This window comes from Vanessa cardui, chromosome 25, assembly GCF_905220365.1.
Source record: "Vanessa cardui chromosome 25, ilVanCard2.1, whole genome shotgun sequence".
Classification (NCBI taxonomy): domain Eukaryota; kingdom Metazoa; phylum Arthropoda; class Insecta; order Lepidoptera; family Nymphalidae; genus Vanessa; species Vanessa cardui.
The window spans coordinates 2,016,017-2,040,404 of record NC_061147.1 but is presented as its reverse complement, the minus strand read 5'-3'; the positions used below and the strand labels follow the sequence as shown (position 1 = coordinate 2,040,404).

Here is a 24,388-nt window from a genome sequence, read left to right as displayed (position 1 = left end):
CATAAAATATATATATTAACATATATCAATCAATTTTTATAACTTTTGTTGTTATTTCCAAAAAAATGATCCAGGACAAAAATACAGTTGTATAACATCTTGCTATCAGTTTTCGATGTGACATTCAAATCCATTATGATTTTGTTAATAATAATTAATCTTTTTTTTTCATATTCAACCGAATTCTTTTGGTCATTTCATTATTCCATAGCAATTTTTTTTTTGGAAAATCTTGAAATTTCTATAACAAAAATTGACCAATTTTGGAGTAAATAACTCCAAAACTAAAACCCATACAATCTTACCCATGTAAAATCTTTACCATCAGTTTTTAATCATTAACAAAAACTGAAATATCTGTCAAAATATTTCCAATATCATGAATGACGAATATATTAACTTTCTCTTGAGTCATCTTTAACGAAAATCTTCTCATTGGTCACTTACATCCCGTAACGGAATTCTGTAAAGATTAAATCATCTAAACCCACTGATTTAATCCGTTTTATATTATTTAGATTATAAATCCACACAAGTTTTATTCGTGTGTTTGCATCTTATGTGGTGTTTATATTGATTTACATTATAATTAAGGATTACAAATAAGTTTGGACTCCTGTAAGAGGCGTTACAAAAGGAGTTGTAGTTATGACTTCTTATATACAATCTATATGATTATGTAGCTTATATTAATGACAAGACTTTGAAAACAATATACCAGTAACAGTCCACGACCTCGTTACGTTTCTTGTATGTGTAGATACTTTCAAACGAATGTGACGAAGATGTTTTGATTTGGCACACGTTCCTAATATCCCGTGACTCACGTGAGAGGTAATTGATAGCTTTAATGAATCACTTGGCTAGAATAAAAAAAAGTAACAGATAACACTAAGCATTTCTGTGGCCATTCGTGCTACATTCCATAAAGGTTTCATTTAAAAAATATAGAACCTCATTATTTTAAAACTTTTTTTAATTTAATCAACGTCCGAATAATGCAAGCGTTTGACTGTTGTTTGTAAAGATGTTTTAATTGCAATATTTGTTTCAATAATAAAAGAACAATTGTTTTAAGTATTTCATGATTCATGTGGTTTTTGGTTATACACAATAGACTTCAATGATGTCAGCAAAATATAGGCATTCTGTTTAAAACAATTATTATTGTTACTATAACGACTAGAATGTACCATAATAAGTACTTGGTGGTAGGGCTTTGTGTAAGTCCGTCTGGGTAGGTACCAGCCAATCACACTCTTTAATAGCTTTGTGTTCTGGTATGAAGGATGAGTGAGTCAGTGTACCTAGAAGCAGAAGGAACATAATGCCTTGATTCTCAAGGTCACTTGTTGCTTTTTACGTTGTAAATAAAAAAAAATTGCGGCTGATATGTCTATGGTTGGGATGACTTCTGACCATCAGGTGACTCATTTGCCTGTACTAACATATAACATAGAGCATAAATTTATAAAAACTATCAACGCGTTAATCTTAAATAAAAAAATATTGTTCCTCATTTCTATAATAGACTAGCTGAACCTACGGCTTTTTTATCCTCTTAGTTTTATAAAATCCGTTCTTATTGTACGTCTACACTGTATAAGGAACCTACCTAACAAATTTCAAGTTTTTATGTGTTATAGTTTGTAAGATTTCGTGATTTTTCGCTTTTATATATATATATATATAGACTGGAATGCTTATCAAATTTCTTAAATTAATTAGTATAACTTTGGTATATTATTGTGTGATTTAATTTCAAAAAACACTATGTTGCAGATGATATTTTATAAGACTTGACAAAATGATTTTTAGTAAAAGTAAATAAAGACCTAACGGTACTGGATTGAATTACAAGCGTTCAGACTGCAATTCGTTCCAATTAGATTTGCTTATTATATACAAATACCTACAGAGTCATTGAATGTGAACTGTTATTCTGGTATAGATAATTGAATTTGTCTAATCAACATTTAACATCTATCTCAGTAAAATAAATCTAGATAAATCTCTCCTTCTTGTCGTCTGCTTTTGGTGAAAGAAATTATGGGATTAGAAATAGGTAGGATAAAATTATGCCATAATATTTAATAATCAATATCTGAATTTAAAGAAACTGATAGTGGATTAAGCTTCAATTCTTATATATTAGTAGCGTATGTCGATTTTTGTTCTAATGATTATGGGATGAAAGTTACACTATAAAAATCGGTTATGATCTCATTTTGTAGAGCTCGAGCCGTCGATGTACACGAAAGAGTATTCCTTAATGCAATTCACTAAAAAGGCGGTTAGAGAGGAGTGCTACGATTGTATAAATTAAAGAAAATTATTAGCGACAAACTCCAATTCTAACTGAACTGATTAATACAATTTGAAATTAAAAATTTTGTTTATATGAAATTAAATCAAAATTACATCTGACAAAAGTTTAGAAAGTCTTAAAAAATCTTTTGAATATAAACGAAGTTTCACTTGGCGATCGACTAATTTTCTTATAAAAAGGAACCAGCTGTGGAAGATTTGGAACTCCTACTAAAATAATATTATAGTCGAGATGCAGTACAGGTGAGAATTGTTTAAGCATTATCTAATTATGTTATTGGTATTGGCAGAATTTATTAGTGCGACGAGAACACAAAATCATTTAGTCGTCTCATTTAAATTATTAAATTGATTAAAAGATGATTAATGATGGACATTTTTAACGCAAAATACCAACTGTGCAATTACTGGTTAAGCTTTCTTTCTTCTCTCTTTCTCTTCATTTCAACATCTTAAAGTTTACGCATGAGACTTAAGAAAATATCTTAAAAGATTATCTAATAATTCTATATAGTTTCAACTTGGGATTTGAACTCAGAATATGGTGCTTTATAACGTATTAAATATTGGGAATAAGGCTCAAGAGTTGACCAGCAAAGTAGTTTATTAGTTGTCAAATTGATACGACCGGATTATAAGACATAAGTATATATCAAAGAGTTCTTCCTAACTTCGGGGTAGCCATTAAATCAACGATGTAGTTATATTAATAATACTCGTAGATAAAAATATTATTGAGCTTTTACGAAATAAATATAAACACCTATCCACTGGGATATCTCGTTTCGTTTTTAATATGTAACATTTAAATTTCTATGTATATATAACGTAATAACAGAGGCAATTAAATTTATTATCCCCTTATGTATAAAGACGTATTTAAACATTATTACATATGTTTACCGACCTAATTGAATCGTGCGTACCAATTAAATCAATTGCCTTACTCATGTTTGGTCACCATCGAAATAATTTGGGTCTCATATGCATGACATGTAATAAAAAGTACAGCAAATGCATAAATTATAAGATTCGAATGTGGGTCTGTCTGTCTGGATCTTCATAAATGTGTTAATATCAACGGAAATGCTAAGAGATGTGAAGTCAATGATCTTTTACTAAGTTAAATATTTTTTGTTCATACAGTAACACAGTAGCTATGTTGAAACTGACTATAGAAATTGATTGTCAATAGAATAAGATGTTATGTTTCTTATTTCTGTAACTATACTGGCACGCGGAGTGATAGTGCAAACTTTATTAAAATTATAACACCTCGTTATTGCCTCCGTTGCTTAATAAAGGGCTGGGCTGTTTTTACCTAGACAATCAATTGCGATTCAATGGGTATTTGCTACTAGCATTCTTGCTACCATTCCACGCACTCAAGTTTTGTTCAATATCTATTTTTAATTCATATTTGCATATATATTTAAGGACTTATACTTATTTAATATACTTATACTTATACTTACTTATGTTAATAATTATTATGTAAATAAATATAATATATAATAGTACCTATTGTTAAGTAATCCCATTAGTGACTCAACTTCTCACATCACCTCCGTAGATAGTTTAAAATTTGTTTTTTTAATATGATTTTTATATTTTTTATGGGACCACTCTCATTAGATAAGAGGTATAACTAACTAACAGTATATCCATAATTAATATAAATTAGAGAAGGAATAAACAATTTAAAAAAAGTTTTTATTAAAATTTAAACTGCCCTTGCTTCCACAGTGAAAAAAAATTGCTTCATACTTAAATAAACTAGACTTTAAGCATTGATAAATCTTACGTGCCATAATCCATAATCAGAAAATTATATAAAGTAATAATTACCACGAGGATTAGGGTATATATATATAATGAAATTATTTTTTATCTGTATGTAATATTAAGGAACTGAACAATTCCTTCTGGCTGCGATGGCTTTATTTCAAAAAAGGCGGGAAGAGAATTATTATGGATAATTATAAAAGATTAACTTGTTGTAGCAAATACTGCCAATATCAGGTTTAAAAGATTTTTTCTAAATTAAGAAATGTTAACAATTAAAGTTTAGTCAATTATTATAATTCTAACTCCTAATTGCTCAGATTTTTATGTATATACTAATACCAAGCTGTAAATAAACACTACCTATAATATATTATGTGAAAATACCCTCTAAAATTATTTAATGTCTGGAAAATTTTACATTTTGAAATGATTCCAATATAGCAGCCATTAAATTTCTTGCCAAGTTTGCTAGAATTTATTTTGTTTATGATAATAATAATTTGTATCCCTGCTAATATTATTTAACAATATTATCTCATATATTCAATGTCTTCAATGTTTTATTGCTTATAATATTACTCGTTCTTAATTTTTTTTATTTATTTATGTGGTAATGATTGTAATTTTGAAGTTTTTTTTTGTTATATCACATGCTTAAAAATAAAAAAAGTCTTATTAGAAGTTCTGATCAAGTTTTTTTTTTTAATTTAAATTACACAGTTACATATTTTGTTTCATTTACATACTTTGACTGTTGTTATCAGTAACAAGTCAGTAGCTATCCAGAGAATGTATTTACTGTACTAATGGAGACTTTATCTTTCACTTAGTCTACCGCTACTGATATACAAATTATCCTTTTAAATACTTGCTATAGACATATTTCTAAATATAAACTGTGATTGTTAATTTGTACATAGATAAAACTAAGTAAGTCAAAACTCCGGCAACGTAAATAGAAAAATATAAGTATCAAAGAATCATTTAAATTTAGAACATTCTTAAAAAATTATGTAATTTAAAATGAGAACACTTTTGAAGTTCGAAAGTATTTAGGCTAAGGTAAAACGTATTCTTATTTCAGGTACTAACCCTCACCTACTGACACGAATCTATTGAGTCATTTACGTTATCCTAACGTCCAGCATTGGCTATTTTAAGAAACGGTAAATGCTCGTTTGAAAATTACATTCGAAACTTAAATTGTGTTCGCGCCAAAATTACGATAATAAAGAACCTACTTACTGCACTTACGTGACGACGCAATGCCAATGGAATGCAAGTAATGCAACAGATGATACCGCACAAAGCTTTTTTATTTTATTTTTTTAGTCCCACTTTATAAGCATTTCCGGGGAAACGGTTATTCAGTACGATAATAAAACAATTTAATAACTCAATAGTGTTGATATTTTCGTTAGTTAATTTATAAAAATATATTTTTAAGTCAAAACTTACATTTTTCCTTGATCACTACATAAAAAAAATTCAGTTCAAACAACACACACGTTCACTGCGTACACTACTGCACTGCAATCTATCTGTCAAACATTTGAGTTTAGTGTTGCTAGCGTTGCTTTCCTTACTGGATTTCGACTTACCCTATTCGCTTCATATATTTATAAAATACATAGTAGATACCTTTTATTTAGCAATGGTATTACATTTTTATGGCATTTTAGTCATAGGACAATTAAAATTTTGACCAGCTGTTATAATTTGTGATTATTTTTTCATTTGTTATAAAATTTAAAGCAATATTGCCATAGCAATATTTGTAAGCTCCCACATCACTTCTCACAGTTCAGTTTGTACTCACGGAATTCCTTGCCAGCTGAGAGGTTCACGTTACCTACCTACCTTTTATTATTATTAGCGTTGACTAAAAATAGGTCAAATATTTAAAAATGCCCGTTGGCACGTATTGCGGTCCTGAACAGTTGTAATCACATTCGCAGGAGTGTTAAATGTGAAATGAAGAACCATTTTTAGTTTCAGGTAGGTGATATAAAAAAGTATTTCTTAATTTTATCATCAAAGGAGTTTCTAAAAGATTTTTTTATGCTTCGCGCGAAGTATTATTTCCATTTATAGTTAAATTTAAGAGTGTTACACTTTTTATGTGTTCGATATGTACAAGTTTTTTTTTACAATGTAAAATAAATAAAAGCAAGATATACATATATTAAATAAGATAAATATTAAATATATTCGTATGTATTTTACTTATAATTGTTAATATCTGATACTATTATACTATCTTACAAATTACTTATTATACAATTTTTTTGTTTATTTACATGGTTTCTGTAATTAAAATGAAGTGTATGAATATTTTTGAAAATCGAACTTCATTATTTTTTAACAATAGGGTCAATTATGTTGTCTTGAAGAGGAAGACAAGCAAACAAAGTTCAATGCTCGTGAGTGAGATCGGTATAAAAAGAAAAAAAAGACTCATAAGCCGGGTTTATCGGCCAGGTTTAAAAAACGACATTTTTGAAATGTTGCAATATATTTTGAGACTTTTACGATTTTTTTATAGCTCGCTTGTATTTTATTTTAACTTACAGTGTTTTTAAATTTTATTTAAAAAAAAAATTTAATAAAAAATATGAATTGAATTGTTTTGTTAAATGGCTTCACTTGGTAGGGTTTTTGTAAAGCCCGTCTGGATAGTTTATCTGCCAATCAGCAATACATAGTATTGTCTGCTCCGATTTAAAGGATGAGTGAACCAGTGTAACGAGCGGTACAAGGTATGTACATAACGTCTAATACCCAACGTTGGTGGCACTTTGGCAATGTAAGGAATGGTTATGAATAATGGCTTATAAGTAATGTAAAAAAAGATAGACCCCAATGAGATTTTTCGCCGGGTCTTCTTGGGTCCGAGGTGTTAAATTCCGAATCGTTGGTAGATTTTTGACAATCATAAGAAAGTGTAAACACTTCTATTTTTAATAAAGGTTTTTGACTTTGACTATGAGGCATAAGATATTAAAAATATATATTTCCCAAAACGTTTAAGTATGTCAACCCTTTTATTGATATTTAATACCAAATCTCATTCATTGTAGGTTTGTAATTTTATTCAGTATAATAACACCGTCAAATAATTTCTATAGAATGTTTTTTACCTTACAAAATAACTTACTCGAAACCTTGGGTAGTTTAGGTATTTTGGGTTGTTAGGTTTGATAGACCCCTATATTTGTTACGTAGACATTTGGTTACATTGAAAAAGAACAGTCAACAATTTCCATCTTATTTTAAAAATAGATTTACCCTTTATTCATGTTTTATCGATATCAGCGAATATTCCGATCTTAGTACACATTTCACACTTTGAAGTTATGGATAATGCTTTCATAAAACAAGTTCGATACATTAATTAATACAAGAATTACAAGTCTAAAAAACACTTTTACACCTTTGACAAAAAATTACGAAGGAAATAATTAAAAATATTAGCACGTGTAACACAGAAAATAAAACAAACTGCATGACATAACAGTCGATGAACGAGAGAGTCGGACTGAGGAAGTGAATGAGATGAATATAGGCCACCATTTAAATTATACCAATGTGTAAATTTCTATATTGATAGTAAAATCAATATCCTTCACAAAGCGACGACGGCCAGGCGGAGTTAAGGCGCACTTAGTTTTGACAAGTTATGTAATATATCTATTAAGATCTTCGTTTATTTGGTCAAAATTAACTAACTAAATTGGTTAAAGATGAGGTGCCACGCCTGCAATAAAACAATTCCACCAGGTGAACTGTTAAGTTGTAGTGTTTGTCGTTTAACATACGATTACAAATGTCTCCACATGAGTAGATCATACTTTCTAAGCAACTACAGCACCGGCAGATATACTTGGGAATGTCTTTCGTGTGTGAATGCTTTACAACATAACATCGATTATATGCTAATGCGTTGTCAAAACATGGTACAGGACACAGATATATATAGTGATCCTTTAAGGTTAGAAAGTCCGCCATTAGAGAATGCTACCCCAACCGAGGCCGCTGATATGATAAATTATTTACCAGATACTAGTTCCATAACATATGAACAATTCCGATCTCTATTTTATTCAAAATTTAACAAAATTAGAAGTGGCATGTATACAACGGGATTTGAAAGTCCACTGGAAAAGAATATAATTAAATGCAATCATTTATTGGATTTAACATCCGCCAGCTTAAGTTTTTTAAGAAACGAACTCAATAATAGGTCTAATTCAGAAGAATCGGCGCCTCAACCTGAAATATGGGACATCAATGCTGCTTTAGAAAAATTTACACGGAGCTCGAATTTGGAAATCCAGTTAATTCCAGAGAATGAAAACGAAAATCTCCTAGGTATTCTGGAAACGATATGTCATGTAATAAAAGTTCCATTTGACAAAAATTCTGTAATTAATATTCGTAGAATTTCAAAGATTAATCCTCAGTCGAATCGGCCTCGCAATATAATTACGACATTTCCTACGCAGCGTCACCGAGACGACGTTATTTCAGCGTATAAGAGGTTTAATAAGTATAATAAAACGGAGCCTCTTAACAATTTACATATAGGCATACCCGGTGATAAGTGCAGCATCTTTTTGTCTGAACACTTAACCCCAAAGTGTAAGGAAATTCATATCGCAACTAGAAAGATTGCCAGGGAACTTGGATTTAAGCATGTGTGGGTGAGAAATGATCATGTTTATGTAAGGAAGTACGACAGATCACCTGCTTTTCTAATCAAAAATATGGCCGATGTACAGAAACTAAAGTATTATGATTTATTCTTTTAAAATGTTTGTAATTAAATCTTATTTTGTCTTTAATCATTGAATACTCACTACATATATGTTATACGTAGGTTTAATAAAAGAGGATAAACTACATATTTGCTAATTTACAAATGGCAATTTTTTAACAACATAAGCAAGTTTAATTATTTTATTGGATACCTATTTAGACGTTGATTATCAATAAAACACTAATGTAAATAAAGTCTTCAGTGAAAAGAATGAATCGTGACGTCAAAATGGTAGGTTTGGAAAATGCTTTTTTAGATTTACGTTTATAAACCTTCTTTTGTTTCTTTTCACTAAAGATGTATATAGTGTAAGAATAATGTATTATGAGTACAATAATTCACTTAAAAATCTACTGTAATTTTGTTTGTCTGTCTGTGGTATATAGTCTAAGAATAATGTATTATGAGTACAATAATTCACATAAAAATCTACTGTAATTCTGTTTGTCTGTCTGTGACTCTTTTACGTCTAGATCACTGAATCGAAATTGTAAAATTTTAATATAAAGCAAGTTCGAATCCTAAGGAAAGCCTAGACACTTTTTGTCGATGACCAACCAACCAACTTTTGGGTTTCTTGCTCTTAATTGTCAAAGAAATATTTATTAAAGCCTTTGAACTTCACCTTCTTGGATCATCGTGCACAACGAGACTTTTTGAAGAAGAACTTTTAGAGAAAACATTTTCTATTAATAACATAACCTTCTGTATTTGAAAATCTGAAAACATTTTGAATTTGGAAATCCGAATGATAAACATGTACTTTAGTTGTATATTACATCATATTATAATGAAAAGCGTCTGAAATTGAGGTTTTTGTATATTAATATAGAAATAGATTATAAATATAATTCTTCTTGGTGTTACTAGCTAAGTAATTATTACCTTTTGTCAAATATAAGATTATGTGCTATATCTACGGTTTTCTGAAAGAATGCTGTATAAGAAATAATTAATATAAAAGATAAATGACTTATCACTCAATAATAGTTAGTAATTACTAATAACACTAATATGTAAGACAGTACTATATCAGTACTTTTTGAAAAACATTTTATAAAACTCTTTGTGTCTTTTTGATCTTGAAACTTAAATTTATAGTATTCTTATTGAATGTAGTTGTTGTTGATGTGAATTGTATGATATAAGTGTATGGCCAAACATTTACGGATTCTTTCCGTCCTAATGATATCAAAATCTTTGTCTTGTATCAATGTTTCTATAAAAGTATTTTTATCCTGGCAACCCCAGAAGTAGAGGTAAATTGACTAATGTAAGTTTTTATTCTACAATAATTTAGATAGCGCATTTGATGCGATTAAAAAAAGTATTTAATATCTTCATAAGGTCTCAGTGTTATTAATGTAAGATTATGATATGTTTATTCACTCCGTGTTAATTAATTAAATTAAATATATCCATAAATGAAGATATACACACTATAATATTGAGACATTTTTAAGCTACTTATAATCTTCAACAAATGGACTGCGATAATGATACCAGTGTAGAAAATTTGTAAACTGTCAGGTGTCGAGTTCCTCTCTTTAAATTAGATTCAGTAAATATTAAGATATACATTCTTCAAATGAATATAAACTGTTTACAAACTCAGAATTTCCATTATGCCGTGGTATAACTGAAATGCCGTAACTGACATCTGATCATCATTTTCATCGTCCAACTTTCGGTCGCATATTTATAAGAAACAAAAAATCTATCTCCATATATTTGCTATTTTTGATATCTTGATTAGTTTTGGAAATAATTGTATATTACAGTATCGATAAGTTACATACATTTTTATCGCGTCGGTTCGTAATTGAGTTTAGGTAGATAATGGCATTATAGTTATATGTACCACGGCAGCATTTATGTCGTTTCAACGTACAATTCTACGCATTTTAGCGACTCAGACATGATAAAGTCAATCAAAATATACTCTATTAAAGTAGGCTTTTAGAAGCACCCTTGAATCGTCATTTAGCAACTATATTAAGAGATGCTACCACCGGTTCGGAAAGTAGATTACCTAGAAGAACCGGCAAGAAACTCAGCAGTTATGTAGCCTGAAACTACTAAGGGACGATTTGACGATATCAATGTTTGAACTTAGTAGCTTTTACAATATTTGGATGTTTGTACTGTATGAATATAGTCTAAGACTTCTTTATTAATTTATACTTGATCTGTCTTTTCTAAATGTTTAAAAGTAATTTTATTCGTAATATTTATTACAAAAATAACATTAAGATTTAATGTATATTTACTGAATGTTACTGTTGTGAAGTTTAAATAAAGATATATGTCACTTACTCCTGCTTTTATTTTATTCTATTTTTATTTTATTTTATTCGTATATATTTTCTACCTCGTCAAGTTACTATTTTTAAATATTGAAGAGTATTGCGGAAATTATGTTTGTACAATAAAATGTTGCAGATTCATTTTCATCTCTCTCTTACTTGAGTCCGAACACAGCGAATCTGTCGAAAGAGTAAATAAAATCGTATATCTTGCTTTTATTAGGAAATTCAATTATGTAAGAATATGCTGAATGCTCAATTTTTCTATAATAATTCCCATATTATGTTTAATTTTCGAACTATAAATCTACTGAAGTGCATTTACCTCCAGCGTATGAGACAAAATAATATCACAATTTATTTTCCCTTATAGCATCACGTTATCCGTAAATGTGTCCTTATGCAAGATATACTCTGCTGTGGCTTATAATCTTTTATGGTTTCATAGTGTACATTATCTCGTATCGAGTTTTCTTAGTCATCGTTACCAAGACCTTTACCATTTTGGAATATATTATCTCATTTTCAGTCTTAATTAGTTTGTAATAACAATTTTTTTTTAACACTATATGTAACAAAGTTGGTATAAGAAAAATACAATTTAGTTCTAAATGAAACTACGCATTCCATTTTTTTGTCATTTGGAACTAAATTAACTAAAGCAAAATATAGTAACTTTAATTTTAAAAAATAGCAGTGTAATTGTATTTATTACTACAGTATTTTTAGAAGTCATTTGAGACTGAAAACGACGACGACGTAATGTTACAGATATTGAAACAGTTTTAATCCTGCAAAAAGTTATTATTTTTCCTGTTTATTGTTTTCAAGCTAGGATGTTGGACATTACTTTTGGAATGTTTTTTATTAAATGGGTATATTAAAAGAAGCTTCACAAATTTTCGTAGTTGTTCCAGCATGATAAGTAATAAATAAATCTTATTGACTTTTTTCCGCATTTTTCTCTAATTCTGGACTAAAGCCTTTCCCATAGAACATCCGACTATCCCGATCTTGGACAGAACGCATTCTCTACATGCCACATTTTTAAAATCGTCTGTCCACCTTAGCATTCTCAATTGGTATTCCTGGGTCTCCTGGAGACATTACTAGCTCCCTTGCACGTCAGCGAGCTAATTCTACGCACGACTCTGGGACTGACTGATCTTCGCCGGACTTCGAATTCGTCGTCTTATTGGAAATCGTCGCCCAAACTGACTTTAAATACATACTTTAATTTTATAAATTGTATATGATATAAATTAATGTTCATCAAAACATCAAACATCAACAGCCTGTAAATTCCCACTGCTGGGCTAAAGGCCTCCTCTCCATTTGAGGAGAAGGTTTGGAACATATTCCACGCAGGTTTCCTCACGATGTTTTCCTTCACCGCTGAGCACGAGATGTATTATAAAGATAAATTAAGCATATGAATCAGCGTGCCTGCCTGGGTTTGAACTCGCAATCAACGGTTAAAATGCACGCGTTCTAACCATCTCGACTTCAAGTGTTACCTGAGGTAAATTGATTAGCATAAAAATTTGTAAGTCTTTGCAAAGTGTTACATGTAACAAAGATTATCTGTAATAAAATATATTCATGATACATTTACATCGGTATCACATTATAAGCTTTAGCTCTTTCAACTTAATGGTGAATACCATAATCTTCATCGTGATATATGAGGTATACTATCGAATATCATTCAATCATATCAAATAACGCTTAAGGATTTCATAATCTTCTACAAATAATGCACTACTATGATAGATCCTTCATTTTTTGTATAAAGCTAATGTAAATAAAAAATACTGTTTTGGTTAAGCCTTATATAAAAATAGGTTCCTAATGATTTTAAAGTGACAACATGCATTAAAAGCCTGTAAATTTCTCACTGCTGGGTTACGGCCTCCTTTCCCTCCCTTGATCGCTTTTATTTACAGTGACAACGTTACGGTAGAATTCGAAAGCGATCCCGTGAAGCCCCCAAAGAGAAGAAAAGGGGGCCACTGGTATGTATGGTATTTCAGTGAAATAGGTGTCCTGAAAATTAGCGTGTGCAACCTTATGGTATGTTCTCTCCTATATTTCACTTGAAAAACACGTAACACGTTTTTCCAGTGAAATAAAATAGGGCACAGGCGAAGTGACATCATAGATGGCTATGCATCTTAATTTTAGAAATACATATATATAGTACAATTTATATAAATTAATGTGTATGTGAGTGAGAAGTTACCTGCTAGGAAGCTTACAAAAGACAACACAGTTATAAATTAGACACTAGGATTTACAACGGCCGATTAAAACGGTGATTTTACACCTCACTGCCTCAATGGATCGTGATGAACATGGATACAAAGGGTACTTTTTATGAACAGCGAATAAGTATAACGAATTCCTTACAAGTAGAGCACTGGAGCGATAGTATTATATATACCAACTAATATTATAAATGCGAAAGTGATATGCTTTCACTATACATCCAATCATCATTAAATTTTGCATGCATTTCCAATATACTTAGATGCAGCTTCGGCTAAATTCGTAAAACCGATCACATCCGAATTAAGTGCGTCTTCAAAATCAAAATTTATTTCTAGAGGTGCCCGTATGTTTGTGGGCGTTTGATTATTGTTGTAGCCTAAGTTACTCCTTATTACATTATTTATCTGCCAGTGTAAGTCCCATCGAAATCGGTCCAGCTTTACCAGATTTTTGCTGGAACAAACTGTTTAAAAAAAAATACATATGCATTTAGTAAAAAGCGGATATTTATATTACAAACAGATACTGAAAATGATCTTTATGCAAACGTTAATTTCCTACGTGATAACGAAATACATTTTTCCAATTTATGACTTATAATATTAATAGATTATATTTAAATTGTGTCGTTTTATATCTAGCACCTATTCATCTCCTCTTATTCGCGGACAATGCGTGGAAACTTCTATAGATAAAGAAACAATGTAAAGGTGTTAATAATAAAACAGCAAGGGAACAGTAAACAGTTTTTATTTTATTGTAAATATTAATTATTGTATCATCTGGCACTCGCGTAAATGATTTCTATTATAAGCTAACTGAAAAGTGTCTATTAGATTATAGCGTTTAAAGTTAGGCACATGATTTTTTTTCTAACATCTGGCTTTGACACTAATTGCGACACTTATGACTTAACTTCGATTTACTTATAGAGAAGACAAGTGAAGTTATTTAATGGGTAATTTTTATTTGTTGATGGCAACATTCGAGTTACATAGTTTCGCAATACGTGTTTACCTAGACATCAGTCTATATTAAAACAATAGATATTATAACCAAGCCTAAGCCATCGCGAGGTACTTCACGTGAAGATATAAACCTCAGCCTACACTTCATTCGGTTCGTTAATGCACTTAAACTACCTTCGATTGAGCATTACCTAGTTTAAGTATAAAGGAAATGCCAGTTGATTACTTAACAAAAATATTTGGGTATCCGTTTCAAAGACTAGTGCCACGAATGATTATTATGACATGCGCGAAGCTGTCACGGAATTAAAAAAAAAAAAACATTTTTTTTTATTGTTTTGACAGTTTATCTTCTATAAGCAAGCAAATGATTCATAACACCTTTGCCATATTATGAACTGGGTGGTGCTAAGATATGTGCTATTATGTTTTTAATAATGTTGCAAGAGTGAAAAAAATATATTTTTGTGATTTTTAATATTGCAAGCGACAGACATGAGCTCTATATTATCTATTTATTTTATATATTATAGTTAAATTATATTTGTAAACAAACCAAAGTGAAATAATATATTTTTAAAATTTATATTCTGTGGTCTACGCAATGTTAAGACGTATATTTTAACGTTTTAATTTATATGTTTATGTTTTTAATTTTTTAAGGATACATCACTCGTACAGAATGCCTACCTCGCAAGCCTATTTTCACAATATATTTTTGGCGAATCAGCGTAACCATTATTTATTTAGTTCAATTTATCTAAAATGTGTTTAAATTTTCAACTATTCGTTCAAAAATTCGTATGTTAGCGTAGAAGAATATTTTTTTTTGTTAACAAATATATTTATAGGAGTTTTTTTATATAAAGTTATAGGTAAATATTTGACAACTAGGACAATGTAGTGTTAGGTCTAGTGTCGAATAGACTTTAAGTAGAATCTAGAGAACATTTTAACTATAGAGATTTTACTATACTACATCAAAACAGTTACTAAATATATCGCGTACATTTTTGAAGAATAAAACCTTTTTTTACACTTGACAGTGACAGTGACAGTTATGATTATTTTTAATCTGTATACTGTGATATGTTTTATTGTACAAAAATGCACGATATAAGTTTTCCTTAGACCGGCGCTACATTTCAGGACTAATCATTCAAGCAAAGGTTTTGATGACTTCGAAATTTACGACCGTCAACGTTCATAACGTCTCAGAAGTCTTAAGCATTCTCGAATTTTCTTATAGGTTGTAATCGTGAGTCACCTGTGTGGCGCCGCGTTAAAGATGAGGTATTATTTTTACCGTTATGATTTGATGTTATTATATTAGAAAAATATTGCTTTTAGTTTAGAAAAAGTTGCATTGAAAACTGCACTACATTAGTCTAAGTAACATTTGTCAAGTATTTAGAAGGGGAAAGGATTTTTTTTTCAATATTTAAATCCGAAAAGAATGATTTTATTAATTTCGTTTATATTAGATACTTATTTTGAAGAAAATATAATAAAAATAACGATAAAACGCATCTTGACATCGAAATTTGAAGAGTTTTTTTTTTTAATTGAATTCAATCTAAGAAGAAAAGTCTGCGTCATTGAAATCGTGATCTTCTAAGATACCTTCCGTCCATGGCTAATGTTTATTAAAATGCACATACAACTAAGTATGTTTCAGTAAATAAAATTTATTTATGCCCATTCAATTACTTAATACTTGCACGAAGCGATATGTTTCCTTATTGTAGCAAAAGTTTACACCTTTTTATCTATATAATATTTTTCTTTACATCAATCACATTATCAAATACTAATCTTAAAATACACATCTAATACATTTTACTCGCTCCAAATGAATAATGTCACTAACTGTACATAAAGCTTTTTATAAAATAAAATCTAAACTTCATTAACACTATTTTAAACTAAGCTATGCTTGCCGCTTATATTTATTAGACGCCATCTTGTATACGTGATCACGAAATGGCGGACACTAAGTTAACCTTTTGAAAAAAAAAGAGAATTTTGCGTCATCACAGTAAGATTTTAAAAGAAAGCTGTTCGTTATTTTGTTAAATATACAAATGCAAAGTATAATACGGTAATGATAAACGATTGTACACAAAGCTAAAACCATGATGATGCTCCGCCCAATTTTGTCGACAACTCGCCGATACCGCGCCCGAACATGTTGCCAACCTGAAATAATAATATATTATTTTTGTATACTATAAATTTTAAGGGACAATTTATCAAAGATACAATATAATTGCAGAAAATAAGAGTTAAATTAATAAATTAATTTATGTACACACACATTGTGAAAAAAGTAAAATTAATGAAAAAAAATGTATACACACAATATGTTCAACCTTCATAAAAAATAAGTAGGCAGTCAAAATAAAGAAAGCGTGTTTTATATATTGTACTACACCGACGAACCAGTAAACTAATAATATATGAAATACGAACATATATTATACATACAATTTGTTACTGTATATGTCTTTGGGGATTGATTTAAGAAAAATAGATACCTATAGAAGAGTAGTCTAAACAATTTCAGTTCATAATTTAGCTAAGCCGTTAAAATATTCCTAACCTTAATTTAAATAAATGTTGATAAGTTGGAACCTACACAGACGGTCCTACTACATACCTTAAAGCTTAAAAAAGTCAGTTATATCAAGTTATTAATACCTTGCCAACTACAGCGCCGACGTTTCCTAGTTTAGCGTCCTCTGTAAGAGATTCCAATTTAGACTTTCCTCGGGCACCTTCCTCAGAACCACCATCATCACCACCCCTGAAACATTTAAAAAATAAATAAATTATTTATAAGCAACAATGACAGATAAGATTTAGAGCCGCCATTAAAGGATATATCTAATCTAACAACATTTACGAATGCCGATATTTCACCATCGATTGCTTTTATGAATCTATACAATGGCAAAAAAGTTCCAATATATATAACAGGGTGCCGATAAAATTAATTGGTTCGACATCATCATCGTACGTATTGACAAAATAATACAGTGAATCGATAGCTGGATCATTGTACATTGACTTTTGCACTGTTTCATAGGCCACGCACCATGCGTCATATCCTTCTTGACAGCTGATATCCTTTGTCTTTTTAACATGATAAATAGCGATTGATCCAGAATCAAATCTCAAAACTAAGTGATTACAAAAGTATTTAATTATCTGATGCTGAGACATATATGACTATACATTTTATTAAACATCAATTAAGCTATTGATAATAAAGAAATAGTCTTTAAATACCCTTGGTCTTGTTGGGCCAGCACTAAGCTGCACGTAGCCTCCTCCGTATGCATTCGTGCTGCTACGGCTTGATAGGGCTTTGAATTGAGCTTATCATCGATAACACCTTGAAGCTCGAAGTCGCTGTACATTTTCTGTAAAAGCATTTTTGGTTGAACGCGTTTTGATTTCGAAACGTACCCTCTATAATACACCAATAAATTGCAGATTTTTGTAACATGACGAGCATTTTAAGACCAATTAAATGACACTAGAATATGTTAAGATCAGAATTAATATTAATTTTGAGCCATTCTGATAAAATTGTAATGTTACCTTGAGGACGATGGAAAGGCAGGCGACCTGTTGCGGATGCAGTGCTGGACGCTCATTAAGCCACGTCGAAATGTGCCCAATCTGAACACCATACCAATGCTCGAATAGCTGCAGGATCCACAGTTCATCTGTCACCTGAGTGTGGGGATAATGTATCATGTCAAACGCAGGTTTTGGCTATGGGTTAATATTTTGATTTGTCTTTAAAAGTGATGCATTTATTGATTAATAATATTGTAAATATATAATCATGTGTCCCAAGTTTTGATAAAAATAATATTTTTACCCGACTTCAATTAATATTTCTCGTAAACAAAATAGAAAAATCTCAAGTTACTTTCTCAGTACCGACGCGCATTTAGACTTGTTAGTCTTCTGAATGGAGATGTCATATTTATCATAAAAAAGAAAATTGCCTTACTCAATTTCTCCCTGAATCTTTTTTTTTACCTTAGATCTGATTTGGTCCATGGAGTTTCTCATGAAGTTCACATATCCCTGTCCAATGTCTTTCCCAGAACCCGACACGTTTGCAATCGTCAGTATTGAGCCTATTAAACTGTAAATACACAAGATAACATTCTAAATACACTTGTCTGAATAGTTTGTGCCATAAATTGTTAGTTTTCTGATAGATATAGAGGAATAGAGAACGGATCTGCGACTTACCAATCGCAGGATATGAAATTTAAACCAGCATGTTCGATTTTCTACCATTGTTCTTGTGAAATATACTAGCAAAATGACGCAAGCTTTTTGTTATTACTATGAGTTTAAGTTTTGTAAGTAGTGTGTGTACATGAAAAGGATTTACTAAGTTAGGTGTTAGAGTACTTTGCGAAGCATATCGTATGACGTGTGGTGATATGTCTACTGATGTAGATACGGTAATGTTGAAGTAGTAAGTAAGAAATTATTAATGTTTTTGTCGTAACGTCTTCAGAAGTTATTTTACATTGATTTGCCGATATATTTGTTTTCGGTAAAATATACTGAACTAGACAGAGTCGTTTTCATATGTGTAATTTTATTTACTCTATACTCACCTTTTCGTAATAAGTAATTACAAAATTTTGGGTATATACCATATTTGAAACGATTACGCTCTAGTTTCTCACTTAATACTTGCACTTCGATCCCGTTCTCGCAGCTGAAGCGATGGAGCTGACGGATGAGGCGGCTTGGTGACTCACCTGCCCTCGTCGAAACGCGCGATCTTAGCAAGTGTCGCCTCCAGCACGGCGGACAGACGGCTCGTCATACCCGTCGACATCGCGTGCAGACACGCCTCGATCTGGGCATCCATTTTAGCATGGTACTGGTACTGTGAGAGATGGCGGGTGTTAACATTTAAAGCAAGCAGTTCGTACCTTCCGGCAAACATACCACGGTACTGATGCAATAGTTTTTTATTCCCATGTTTCCACAAACTTCAAAAGGGGCTTTGACGCTTGTAGAGAACACTCCAGCGACACGGGGCGCCATGCACAACTTGCAGATTTGTACAGATAAATCAAAATAAAACTAGCGTCAGGTCATGCAAGACTTCCATATACAAGGCAAATAAACAAAAAATAGTACTAAAGAAGTCGTTCAAATTCTGCAAATCATGCATGATAAACCCACAAGGTTTAATCATTCTCAAAACGATGAAGCTAATTCTGTAAGAATTCACTTCATACCTCACTCGTGAGATGTTGACAAATCACTTACAGTGATATGTTTATATATTATATAGTTATTATAGTCAATATCGCATACAACATTTTTAAAATTTCACGTTCTCTTTCTGCGATGAGTTTCCTTACAGTGCTATATCACGTTCAAATGCCACATGAGTCAAATCAGTTTCTTGAATCTTTAAGACAAATATTTAAATTACATTCGCCAGCTGATAGTCTATGTTTAATGTATGTATTATGTTTTATGTGATGTGATATTAGTGATGTGTCAGTAACTTCATCAGCTAAGATTTGGTGTAATTTATTGGCAATTGAATGTGATATGATTGTAAGAGTGACATGATAGCTTGTGGGTTCATCAGATTTGATTTTAATATTAATTATACATCACGTGCAAGAATGGCGCTCGTTTTTATTTTATCTTGGATGAATCTAAATTATTGAAATTAGATTCTGTTTTCGTAATTGCATCTCGGTCGCTGATTTTTTCCTTGTTCAAAACACAGGTGTGAAGAGTTAGCTGATAAAGTAATATCGTCAAATCGTAAAGAACGTTGTAAAAATTTTGAAGGGTTATTTCCAATTCTGTAAAAGTCATATAGATCGTTTGCTCCTAGCACCAAGTTGGGATTTTTTCTACATTGCGCATGCTCATGCATGCTTGTTTTTGTGTATTATTTTTTGTAGCCAATCAAGGCACACATTACATTTAAATTGGTCAAACAAAAACCATGGTTTGTGATGCTTTGATGACGTATGATTCATTGTTTGATGCAGACAATTGGGTATGCATGATCGTGATCGTGATCAATAAAATCACGTAGATACATATTATGTAATATATGTCTACCTGTTTTATGCCCCGAACGTATATGTCTTAAATTATCTGAAATGTTGATTTCTATTCAATACAAAATAACATATAGGTAAATTGTTATTTTAAGGAATACTACGATAATTTGAAGAGTTCATGCAGAATACTTATATTTATGGTTGATAGTTCTTTGTATGAATTGTTTAATGTATGATCTCTCTCTATTCTTGTAATAAATTCACACTCAAAACTAAACTAAAATAAAACCATTTATTTTGTGCAAAATTTCGCATTCCCATATTTAGCACTTGTTAAAAAACTAAAATACTGATGATGATGATGTAAAAGTTGGATCACTTTTATTTTTAAATCAATTTAGTTTTCAGGTACCATACCAGTATTGGTTTACATCTTCGAATTAGTTGTAGAATGATTTAAAAAATACGGTATACACGAATAAATAAAAATAGTTAATAGTATGAAACTAAATTGGTATCTATTTAAAACTGTTCCAACTCTTTTGTTTTGTAATAAAACTTCACCAATTGAGTTAAATTCGCAATATCGATAAAGTAATTTTGATATATACTCATCACAGTGAAAGTAATCCAACAAATTATTCAAATGACATCTAAAATAGAATAAGCAGTACATACAATCATATGCGGCTGATATCTTTATGATGGAGATAAAGAATTCGATCTGCCTGTTTTGTTGATTGATGAAATGTGAACATATATCTAATATAACCAGTCACATGTAGCATATAATGCAGCAATATAATTTAATAAAGAGAATGATAACGAAAATGTGATAGATAAAGCATCCTGTAAGAACTGAATTTGGTAAATTTTTTGAATAATGAAGCATGATATTTGTCACTTTTAAACTTGACAATGACTAAGACTGGATACTTAAAAACTGTTCGATTTTTAAATATTAGACTTCATGAAACTGATGGCAATGCTTGATAGTGATGTGTGTATGATGGATGATACTCACGATATCAACACCTTCAACCGCGCAAAGCTTTAGCGCTTGATTCTTCGCGTCTAGAGCCACGTTCACCATGGCGCAGATTTCAGCCGGCAGGATGTAGTCCGTTGACATGAATGTCACGCTCTTCTTTAACCATGCCTGTTGACGAGAAATTTGTGCCATTGTTTTGCGTTCCAAATTAAAACTAATCCATGAAATCTAGTCAGTAATAATTTCATACAGATTTATGAAAGTAAGTTATATTCTTTATACAATAAATATACGTCCATTGTGGTTTAAGAAATTAGTTTTAATAAATATGCATATTCACTTAAATAAAACTGACAAACTGACTTTGACACGATCAGTTAAATAGAGTATTGTTAGTTTTATCTTTAATTTGCTAAGATGTATAGGGTACAGGGTACATATTTTCGCAGACAGTTCACAACTGTCTGCGAAAATATGTAGCCCAATATTTTTCATCATCTGTATTAATCTTAGTAACCAGGTCCAGTCTGAATGATAAATTGATTACTAGTGGATTGAGTAACTTAAGATTGTACCTGAAAAGAAGCTTCAGTCCTCTGAATACATGTCTCCATCATGTCGCTGGCCATCAACTTCAACCGTTGCTCCAGATGGGAGCGGAACTCAGGCTCGGGCCAGTGCAGATCCCTGATGAAGGACTGCAAGGCATCCAGCTTCCAGAACAGCTCCTCGCTTGTTGAGCAACCATTTCTGAAAGTTTTATTTTTGGCATAAAACTCAAGATGACAGGTGACTAGAACTTATTCCAACGTATTTAGTTAGTTACGATACTGCATCGATTTATACAGCATTAAACCTTTTTTTAATATGAATATGCGAAATTATAAAAATGAAGAATTACACGAGAGCACGAACGCTTGCTAGGTCTTTGGAAATCCAATAATTTCTTTACAAAGTAATTTGTATACACTAAACTTCCAAGTATTCTTACCCTTTGATCTCCCAACGTTCTTTTTCGAATCCCTTGTGAAGTGACTGCGCTATGGACGATTCCATGAGGTCAACATAGCGCACTACAAGTGGTGCAAATGTATCACGTAGATGTTCATGGAAACGGCCGTTTCTCAAATTCTCTGCAAATTGTTAATCCATTTGAAATTGGACCTTACTTTTGACTTTATCATTTCCAACAATTAATTATTCAAGGTTATTCTTACCATCTGTTCTCAGATAATCATTTAGGATCTGGAAAAGTGGGAACGAGTCCCAGGTGTCTGGAGGTTGTTCTGCCAGCACGCGATCCATGTCTACAGCAAACAAGGCCCAGAAAATTTCTGCATGTTCAACGAGTAGCTCCGAAAACCACGCAAAAGCCTGTATAGAGTATTTATGATTTAATAGAAAATCTTATATAACAGAACTCAATAAAATATTTCAACTGGTCATAATTGTGGAATCAAGTGGAATTATTTGTTCAAAGATGATAAAGGAATATAGATTACAGCAGCATCAACTTTTAATACGAATAACTTTACTCTGACAGATTGAACAGCAATTCATAATTGGAAATTTTAAAAATATATAATACTAAAAGAGCTTGAGATAAATAAGTGACAACCTAAGGAATAATGGCTTAAGTTTTTGGCAATTGATATAAATTTTTGGGAATTAATGGTTTTTCTGATGTAAATTGTAAAAAAATGACAAAAACACAGATAATGATACAACTTCCATGATATCTAGATCATATCGCTCGATAACACAAAGCTCTTACAAAAATACTTCACAATGCATTTTGATATTTGGAAGAACTTCGTAAATTTGATTTCCATCAACTAAACACATGCAATGACTCGAAACAACGTACTATCTAAGATTTTATACATCATAAGCTTTAGCGAAGCTGTGCTGGAAGAAAATAATTGTAAAATACAGGTGCATTAGAAGATTAAACTACTTCTATATACTACCTATTAAAATATATAAAGCGAGTGAGAAGCAGCGAATAACTATTGATATCTACACAAGCCAATAATATTTGTAACGAAGTGTTGCTATGTTAATACCATGTTTTTGTGATTATATACATGATTCTGAGTGAAATGTATAATGTTTCGATGTTTGGGGTGAGGTTACAGTCAAAATTTTTCACTTCAAACTCATTTAGCGTCAGTCTGGTTGTATACGATTATATATATTTGAGGGTAGACACACATTTCCTGTATTATTATATATAGACATGTCTATGAGTGCTGGTTTGGTCAGTATCAACTGTTCAACTGACTGAAATCAAACTGTCCAGTGATCCAAGTTCAAAAAAATTCAAAAACGGAAAATATCGATTCCAAATTAAAATAAAAAAATGGCTTTAGTGAAATTTTTGACGTGTTACTCGTTTGTATAAAAAAAATGTGTACGTGATATTCAGTAGAGATGTTGCCTAAAATGGTCTAAAAGATATAGTCGAGTAATGGTTTTATAGTTTTGTGGCTCATTTGTTTTTCGTATAAGTGAAATAAGCAATTCAATGATGTGCGATTGAACATAACTATTACATCGATATCGATACAAAATTGCATCAGATACATCAAGTTAAAATTGCAGATCGCCTATCTAAAGCACTAGGCTCACCACCAGGCTTAATGTTAGCATGTTCACGCTTTGCATAGAGTTACATGCAGGGCCTATATCATTCTATATTCATCTAAGCTCACTAAGCCAGTGTCTCCAAACTATTAAAGTAACGCCACATGTCTACATCATTTAGAACTGTGATCAAATCAGAGTGAGAATGATTAAGACCGAGTGAACGAATTGACAAGTGATTCGATCAGCCG

The 24,388-nt window shown here is 31.1% G+C and overlaps 2 protein-coding genes across 15 annotated transcripts in view; both read right to left on the bottom strand.

Annotated features, from left to right (window-relative positions):
* Positions 1-5,711, bottom strand: part of LOC124540495 — a 44,432-nt gene extending 38,721 nt beyond the window's left edge. The window contains exon 1 of the mRNA XM_047118114.1: positions 5,575-5,711. The gene's annotated coding sequence lies outside the window, so the exon portion shown is untranslated. The remainder of the gene's footprint in view (positions 1-5,574) is intronic.
* Positions 5,712-16,552: 10,841 nt separating this feature from the next.
* LOC124540421 (calcium-dependent secretion activator) overlaps positions 16,553-24,388 on the bottom strand; it is a 76,916-nt gene continuing 69,080 nt past the window's right edge. For 13 of the 14 annotated variants that reach the window (XM_047117964.1, XM_047117955.1, XM_047117963.1 and 10 more), the window contains 10 exons: positions 22,769-22,925; positions 22,543-22,684; positions 22,127-22,301; positions 21,585-21,719; positions 19,280-19,410; positions 18,537-18,645; positions 18,087-18,221; positions 17,772-17,905; positions 17,181-17,286; positions 16,553-16,679 (listed from right to left, as the gene is read on the bottom strand). In XM_047117964.1, the coding sequence (XP_046973920.1) occupies positions 16,608-16,679; positions 17,181-17,286; positions 17,772-17,905; positions 18,087-18,221; positions 18,537-18,645; positions 19,280-19,410; positions 21,585-21,719; positions 22,127-22,301; positions 22,543-22,684; positions 22,769-22,925 (1,296 nt within the window). In that variant the 3' untranslated portion in view covers positions 16,553-16,607. The remainder of the gene's footprint in view (positions 16,680-17,180; positions 17,287-17,771; positions 17,906-18,086; positions 18,222-18,536; positions 18,646-19,279; positions 19,411-21,584; positions 21,720-22,126; positions 22,302-22,542; positions 22,685-22,768; positions 22,926-24,388) is intronic. The other variant, XM_047117960.1, reaches the window with a different exon arrangement.